This window comes from Macadamia integrifolia, unplaced genomic scaffold (genome assembly GCF_013358625.1).
Source record: "Macadamia integrifolia cultivar HAES 741 unplaced genomic scaffold, SCU_Mint_v3 scaffold1796, whole genome shotgun sequence".
Taxonomy (NCBI): domain Eukaryota; kingdom Viridiplantae; phylum Streptophyta; class Magnoliopsida; order Proteales; family Proteaceae; genus Macadamia; species Macadamia integrifolia.
This window is the reverse complement of record NW_024868357.1, coordinates 107317-116287: the sequence shown is the minus strand read 5'-3', so window position 1 is coordinate 116287 and position 8971 is coordinate 107317. Positions and strand designations below refer to the sequence as shown.

The window sequence follows — 8971 nt, the reverse complement described above, 5'->3', positions numbered from 1 at the left end:
GGCACTACGTAGCGCTATTCCCTGTTTGGGAATAGCACTAAGTTCAACAGATGGGATTAATACTAAATTGGAGCTATGGAGATCAAACTTGGAATCAAGAGGTTTTAGGTTAAGCAAAACGAAGACAGAATATATGATGTGCCACTTCAGCCAATTTAGAGGAGAGGAGGGAGTGGTGAAGCTTGGGGAACAAGAACTACCTCGGAGGAACTGTTTTAAATGTTTGGGGGCTATCATTGACAAAGAGGGAGATATAGATGATGATATTGCTCATAGGATTAAAGTGGGGTGGATGAAGTGGAGAGGAGCATTGGGAGTATTATATGACAAAAGTATACCTATTAAACTCAAGGGAAAATTCTACAAGACAGTTATATGACCGGCTGTGATGTATGGAGCAAAATGTTGGGCAACCAAGAAGAGTAATGTGAATAAACTGAGTGTAGCGAAAATGAAAATGTTGAGAGGTATGTGCGGGAAGACCAGGATAGATAAGGTAAGGAATGAGAATATTAGATATGAAGTGAGGGTTGCACCAATCCACGACAAACTCCACGAGAGTCGATTGAGGTGGTATGGCCATGTCTAATGCAGACCTATGGAGGCCCCAGTACGGAAGTGTGACCAAATTAATTGGGAAGGCGCTAGAAAAAGTAAGGGCAGACCTAAGATGACTATTAACGAGGTGGTCTGAAAAGATATGCAAATTTTAGGACTAGACCCTAGTATGACTTCGGATAGAGTTCTGTGGAGGACACGAACACAAGTGGCTGACCCCCTATAAGGAATGTTTTTCCTTGATGCGTATCTATATTCTACGATACCCCGTAAACTTACCCCTATATTCTCTCCTTTTAACTCATCTTCGATGCTTCTTTACTTTCTATTATTTTACCGCATTGGATCCATGAAGCCGACCCCATTCAGTTGGGATAAGGTTATGTTTGTTGTTGTTTTGTTGTTGTTGTTGTTGTTGTATAATACAATTGAAATATGGGTTTGCGTAGTTATCACCAAGTTTGTGACATTTAGCCCGCCACCAAAGTGCAATTTCTGGCTATATGGTAAACATTGTGTGAGAGAACCCCACATCCATTTTGCCCATCAAAATCCAGCATCTAACAAGTACCAGAAGTGCCTCACGAGTGAGTGCAAAGAGACTGAATTTTATGAAAATGCCACTATATTCTGTTAGCATTAAATGACATTCTTGTATCCTTTGAAAATTTAGACTCACTTCTTAACCACTTCCTATGCTTGCTTCGAGCTGAAATTTGACCAGTGAGATGCCTCTGATAATGTTCCCCCCCCCCCCCCCAAAAAAAAAAAAAAGATGCCTTTGATACGGATCTGCTAATGCCTACCACATGTAATTTATTGTGATTTGGTGACAAGATAAAGATCACCAACATTGGGGTTTCTCCTTGAGATAAATAGGCTAACCTTATTAGATTATGTGACATTCCTTCAATATTTTATGGTGCTAAATATTAATTAATTGCTACTTAAAGGTTTAGGTTGAGGAGAAAAGGTTTACCAATTTTATGTGGCTAAGCCTTACTCTTTCTTTTCTTTTCACCTTAGTAAATTACCAAATTCCATTGCATAATTGATTTTTGACATCATCGTTGCTTACCTAAGATGGAGCATAAATATTTTTATTGTCCACTTTTGTGCATAGAACCTCTCATCAACAAATGTTAGCAGAATTTACAGAAGCATGAGCCAATTGATCTTGTGATCAAACTGATAAGAATAGACAGACTCCTGGATAATGATCATTTTCTGGAAATTTTTAATATGCTTGTTTCTCTTGTAGATGAATGGCTCTTTGACAGCTTGACATGCTTCCTAAATCCTAATTGTCAACATATAACTTCTGAGGTGCTTCAATGTGAACTGCATTTGTTTACTGATTACTGTACATCAGTTACTTTCAAAGGTTCTTCCATAAAAGCAAATGGAATTTATGGATCTTTCCTTTCTAATCAATGAAGTGAGAACTGTGTTTCTTTCAATTCCACTCATAGTTGTCAAGGTGACTAGGCAAACCAAGGTGTTGGAGGGGTTCCAAGGAGACAAGGCACTCGCCTGGGCATTGCTTGGGCACTCTAGACTTGTAGTATACGTCATATAGTAATGATAATTTTATACGCTTATATGCAACATAGAAGTCATGCAATATGATATATTTATGCTTGTAACGACCTAAAATGAGAAAACTAATGTATAATAAACAAATTTTAGGATTTAATATAGCATATGCATATAAAACAAAGCAATAAACATGTAACAATGTAAACTCAAGAAGCATTAAAAAACTGTTGTAATATAAGGCATGTTGTCACAAGGCCACTAGTTGATGCCTAGGCAACATCAAGGTGACACCAAGGCAACCTCTAAGCATTCAAGTCGGTCTCCTTTCTTACATCAAACAAGGCATGTTATCGCCTTGGACACAAGAAGGTGCCTGATTGCCTAGGCAACAATTTGGAAACTTTGATTCCACTGGAAAAATTGTGCTTGAAGATTCACATGGGTTAAACCTAATTGTAGACATCACAACTGTGGTTTAGGTTGAGCAATTGGTTGCTTAAAATTGCTAGTTTTGTGTACAACAGTTTACAATGGAATATTTGAGAGATTATTTAACATGCTGGAGTTAAATAGCTGAGCTTAGAAGGTACATATGGCTCAAGTGTTATTAAAAACAGGACAATTTTTAGTCTTGCAATGTTTTATGGATTTCCTAACGGTTTGTTGGGCATCAGTTACGATGTACTTGCATCTACTAGTTTTTGAATGGGAGTTCCTTTTTTGTTAAAAGTTTGTATTTGTTTTCCTTTATTTGTTTCTTGGCCTATGTGTTATGATTTCCTAATGAGTTTATTGATCATCAATTATGATGCACTTGCATCTATTAGTTTTTTAATGGAGTTCTCTTTTGTTTAGCAATTGTACCTTTGTTTTTTCCATTTAGAATTTTCTTTGTATTCGTTTTAGTATTCCCTCATTCAGTGTGGATTAGTTTTCATCTTGCATGTGCAGGCTGCAAATATCGAAGTTGAAGCCCCTGGATTACATGAAAGCCAGTACCATCTGACAAAGCATGAATATCCAAGCCTCGGACATGGAAAATATCGTGGTAGATTATTTGATGAAATTATTCATACTATAGTTCTCTTTTGTTTTGTTTTGTTTTGTTTTTTTTTTTTAAGAACCTTATAAGGTGTGGAAATATTTTACCCAAACCCTGATTTTTTTGATAAGACTTACAAAATCCGGATTTAATCAGTTTGGATGAGAATCTTGCCCAAAATCCCCTGACCGGACAATTAAGTCTTGTCCAAATCAAAACTAGGTTGGTCCGGGTTTTATATACATAAATCTTGTTCCATGCCCAGTTCATCCAAAATAAGGAGATTGTGGTGTAACAAATAATATATTAAGGCAGTCTATGAGTTAACCGTTACCTGAGTTGGTATGAGCACTATGACTTCTAATAGCTTTGGAGTTAAAATCTTAAAATGGTTGTTTTTAGCAGTGATATACCTCAATCACAATGGTATTTTGAGCATTCATTAAACTCTAAAAAGGTGATTTTTATGGCATTAATTGGTCCTATTGCTTTTGACATAGACAGGAATGCTTGCCCCCAACTCTGCTCTGTTCTTGACTGGTATTGACAAAGTCATGGACATCAGCTAATCATCCAACCTGATCCAGGATTTGCCTAAAAAATATGAATGTTGCCACTTATTTGTATTTCCACGTTTGAAGCATGGGGTTCTATTATGTTTTTCAATGAGCCAATGCTTCGTCAGCTCTCCTGTCAAAACTTCACAGATAGCATGATTTTTTGTTTACATTCTCATTGAAAGGGGAAAGGGTGATGTTAAGATAAATGGGTAATTGTTCAGTCAGTTCTAGATTTCAAACGTTTAGTACCTTACCCATGTGATAGAATTCAGTTTGAGCAAATGATCCTGTTAAAACATTCAAGTGAGAATAGTTAACACTATTTAGCTTCACTGTGAGAGCTGGAAGTTTCCATGTAAACTATGTGACAGTAATGGTGATAGTGGTTAGATTAAAACTCTAACTCTGTTTTTAATGCCTAAATGTTGGCTACTTTCCTCCTTCTAATTCCATTTTGCATTCTTTCTTTCCCTTTTCCTTTTGAAAAGTAATCTACAAGAGTGGAGTACAGGGTATAAATGTACAATAGTGTATTGCTGGGTCGTTCTGAAATTGAGTACCACATTATGAGTTTTCTTTTTTGGGTAGAAACTGCATTATGAGCTTAGGAAAGGTAAGGAATTAAACAAATGGCATCTGTGGCTAGTGGCTTATTTGTTCTATATTTCCATTGAGGAAGGTCTGTCTGGTTGGGATGGTCAAATTGATTTTTTTTTTTGTTTGTTGTTCCAATGGTACTAAAACTCTTTCGGTGAAAGTTATCTATGTTCGCTGCCAACTGTTGCTCATTGCTGACATTGTAAGAATCAATTTTGTGTGAAGTAAAAAAATCATTTAAATTGTGTTCTGTTTTTGCTTGCTGCTATCTTTTTTGGGAATTCAGAGTGGAGTACAACTGAATCATCGGATGATATTGAAAAGCAAGAGCTTGAGGAACTGTCAGATGAAGTTGAGACACATTTTTTTGACACAAAGGATTCTTTCAGCGATTCTGCCTTTGGTTATCGATCTATAACGGGAGTGCTGGACGTTGTGGATAAGTGTTCGACTCACTCTGATGCTGTGGATAGAATGCATGTGGTGGCCGAATTTACTAACTGCAGTTATCCTCATATTGAAAGGCGAAAGAAACTTCCTGACCCTGTTGAGCAAGAGAAGGGTGTCAGCCTTTGGTCAATGATAAAAGACAATGTTGGAAAGGACCTTACTCGAGTGTGTCTTCCTGTTTACTTCAATGAACCGATATCATCCTTACAGAAGTGCTGTGAGGACTTGGAGTACTCTTATCTTCTAGATCGAGCATTTGATTATGGAAAAAAGGTAGGTATCATACACAGTCCAGAAGTTAGTATGTAACTTCTTGCTTTAATGTTTCCATATCAGTTATGTTATGTAAAGAGAATCCAATGCTACTGCCTGTCTAAACCTGATGAGGACCATTGACCTTTGTTCCATACATGATAAAATTTAGACTACGATATAAGCTTACTCAACCAACTCACTCCCAACCCTGGACCAAATCCCAAGCTGATCCATTACCACCTGTAAGATAAAATCCCTTAATATACCAGGTGTCTCCCATCTCAATTTGGTAAAGATTACTTATGGGTCCTACTTATTTCGTGTATTCTTCTCAGGAATTCATGATATGCCGAATCCAAATGAATCTAACTGATTTTCTTTCTCTGTTACACTACTCTAGATTCTTCTTTTACAATATCTCTTTTTAATTGAATGTGACTTTTTTTTTTAAGTTATGTAATTTCTCTTTGGAGATTTGATCCATTTGATCCATTTGTAAGTGTAGAAATTGGAATAAATCTGCAGTTATTTATTTATTCACACTTTTGTTGTTGTGGTGAAGAAGTCTTTCCTGGAATAATTCGGCTCTGGGTAATTTAACACTTCCAATTTTTATAATTTCTATTTTGTAAATTTAAATATTGGAGATTAAAATGTCGATGTGGTTCTTGATATGGTAGGTCATTAACTTGGATTTCTATTCATCAATCTTCTATCTTTGATGTGTAAGTTTTTCTTTCATTTCTGTTCCAATTTATGGGCTTAGCTCTGCCAGGATACCAGGAATAATTCTTGTTAGAGTCTCTCAAGAGAAATTATTTGTAACAAGTGCTGCTTTCATTTGAATATTTTGATTTTCGTAGTTAGAAACATTGGATTTTACACGTTTTCAGATATTTCAAAATATGATTTGCCTATTGCATTGTGATATTTTGAGTTGACTTATTGACTTCTATCATTACTTGTCTCAAATGGGGCTCTACTGTGTTACTAGGGAAATAGTCTACTCAGAGTTTTGAATGTTGCTGCCTTTGCGGTCTCTGGATATGCTTCTTCTGATGGTCGGCATTGCAAACCTTTCAATCCTTTGTTGGGGGAAACTTATGAAGCTGAGTATCCTGATAAAGCAATCCGCTTCTTTTCAGAGAAGGTCAGTGTCCAATAACATAGCAGCACCTAAAAAACAAAAAAGAATTCTTCTTACATGGGTCCACCGAGGAATCTATGCTGAGTTGTTGAATGAGATATGCACATGCTTCTTCTGATTGCAGCATTATTGTTATGTAAAGGCATGGGGTCAACTAGTCAATGGTCTTGTTTGGCCAGTGTATTATTGTTGTTTAATGGAACCCTTATCCCTATATTTCTTCCAGTGAGATGTTATTTAATAAAGAGAATCAGAAACTTGATCTGATAATATTAGAGAGCAATTTTTGAATCATGGCTGATGCTGATTCTCCAGAAGTAATGTTACGTGCCTTCCCTCCCCCCTCCAACCCCCAAAAGTAAATAAATAAACAAAAAAATGGGTAAGGGCTGCATTACTGCACTTCATGTAAGGATTGCTTGTGAACATTGGAATATTGTCCATATTTTAATCGAGGAAAATTGCAAGATTTAAGCATGCAAATTCTGGACACTATTCATTTATAGTTTCTTGTGGTAGACCACCATTGCCGACTTGCTTGTTTAAATTTGAATTTCTCAGGTGCCCTTGAAGGTGGCCTGCCACAACTTTAGTGTGTCATGGGAAATAGAAATGTAAATCATTCTTTGGTTAATGGTTGGAGGTGTAGAGAGCCAAGTCCAAGGGGTTACTATTTTATTCTTATCATTTTATTTTATTTTTTTGGGTTGGATCTGGAAGTCAGAGGAGTTTGTAGTGTGCGTGTCATTCTTTGTTTAATGACTCCTAAATCTTACCATTTAACCATTGAATTTTTTAGTAGCTTAATTTTTTCCAACATGGGGATGTCATGATTGCATGATTTGATCTTCCTAGTAAAGTACCTTTGGGTGGGCATCATTTTATTTCCTGGTATGATGTTTTGCATGTATGCTATTTTATTCAGTTAAAAAAAATCTACCAGCCTATAATTTCACGAACTTCTTAGTGAATATTGAAATAACCTAGAGGGGGGGGTGAATAGGTTATACTAGTGGAATTTAACTCTTTTCGATGTATAGATCACAAGTATGATTGTAATTTAAAAACAATACTGAATAAATAAAATAAGAACAACCACGACACAAGATATATAGTAGTTCAACTCAATCTGAGTCTAGTCCACTCCCTACAAGAATCCTCTTGTAAGGTATTCCACTAGTTCTCCCTTTCAGTACAGTAGGTAGGGAAGAAAAACCTTTACAATCTTTTTATGGATAAGAGTATCCTTACAAATCTCCTTTCCAGGCAGAGAGACGCCTTCACAATCTCTTTTAGAGGTAGAGAGAGACCTTTCTCTTTTTAGGATAAGAGTATCCTTACAATCCTAAGTACAGTCTAGAATTGTAAAAAAAACAGAAAATAAGAAATAGTGGAATAAGAGGAATACCTCAAGTATGGTGCAAATGAGAATGAATAATAAATGATGAGTGATGCACCTTATGTAAAGTCCTCTCTTACGGCTTTGACTTGCACAGGAGAGAGTAGAGGACTTTGATTAAGACTGGAGCCTCTTGTTTGGGATTTGTGTAACTGAATAACTCAAGTAGAATAAACTTCTCTAATGCTTGCAATAATGCTCTTAAAGCTCTTTCTTAATCAATAATTAATTAAGAGTGATTAGGGTATTTATAGGTGAATTTAGTAAAGCATTTTAGGTAGGAAATCAAGCTCTAACGGACATATTCTGGATATACCGGTCGACCGCCATTGGTAGCCGGTCGACCGCTAAGAGCCGTTGTAGGCAATAAAATAGCCGTTGGAGTACTTCCAGACAGGCACCGGTCGACCGGAACTTTCAGCCGGTCGACCGCCTATGGTCTCGGACAGATCCGGTCGACCGGGGCTTCCAGACGGTCGACCGCCTATGGTCTCGGATGGTTCCGGTCGACCGGGGCTTCCAGCCGGTCGACCGCCAACATGACAAGCTCTGTTATACTGACCAGTCACCAGTGTTTTGACTATAACTTTTTGGTCCGACCTTGGATTGATTTGAGATCAGTTGTGTTGGAATCACAACTCAATTTCCTACAACTTCTATGAAGGTTTCATCTCCTGATACTAACTTTAAGATTCCCTAAATACCCTTGAGTTAGGTTACTGTGTGTTCCACACCACTTAGAAATTTTCCATACCTACTCAAGCATGCTCTATGGTCATTCTAATATGATGCAATGCACATGCATGAGGTGAGTGCATATAAGTATTTGGAAATTACAAATTACATTAAAAATAACTAATCTATCTTAGTGGTCTTCTTCTTCACTTGAATCTTCCATTCTTTAGCCCTTCATCTTCTTTCCTTCTTGTTTGTTGTTTCATGTCTTTAAGCTTAGCTTCATGTCTTGATTCGACCTTTGATCTTCTAAGAGTTTCTTCAAGCTAATCACACTTTAACAATCAAGTTAAAGATGTATGTTTGTTTGTTAACACCAAAACATGGCAAGGAGTGTGGACATGTTTCCCAACAATCTCCCCCTTTTTGGTGATGACAAACAAACATAGACAATGAAACCAAATACAAGAAATAATTTGACTATCTCTGTGTAAAGATCAATAGATAATGAAATGCAGAGCCAGAAAGTAAACAAGGATAGATAAAGTCATTTCCATAAATAGTTTAAAGATGATACTATCATTGTCATAAACAGTATAAAGATGATACTATCATTGTCATTGTCATCCTGATACCAATTGTCATTGTCATAAGTTATCTTCTCCCCCTTTTGTCAACAGCAAAAAGGTAATCAAAACGACAAAAAAAAAAATACTCCCCCTGAGTATGTGCCACATAGACAAGTAGCA

General features: G+C 36.7%; 1 protein-coding gene across 1 annotated transcript; it reads left to right on the top strand.

The window, feature by feature from the left end:
* Positions 1–388: 388 nt before the first annotated feature.
* Positions 389–6418, top strand: LOC122064859 (oxysterol-binding protein-related protein 2B-like). The gene is made up of 5 exons (XM_042628641.1): positions 389–467; positions 1820–1884; positions 3004–3145; positions 4583–5019; positions 5996–6418. The coding sequence occupies exons 1-5, from the start codon at positions 389–391 to the stop codon at positions 6164–6166; spliced, it is 894 nt and encodes a 297-aa protein (XP_042484575.1). The 3' UTR covers positions 6167–6418.
* Positions 6419–8971: the final 2553 nt, after the last annotated feature.

Coding starts and splice junctions, on each gene's coding strand:
- LOC122064859 (XM_042628641.1), top strand. CDS start 389: ATGTATGGAGCAAAATGTTGGGCAACCAAGAAGAGTAATGTGAATAAA. Junction 1,885..3,003: donor GTCAACATATAACTTCTGAG/GTGCTTCAATGT, acceptor TATTCGTTTTAG/TATTCCCTCATTCAGTGTGG. Junction 3,146..4,582: donor CGGACATGGAAAATATCGTG/GTAGATTATTTG, acceptor TTGGGAATTCAG/AGTGGAGTACAACTGAATCA.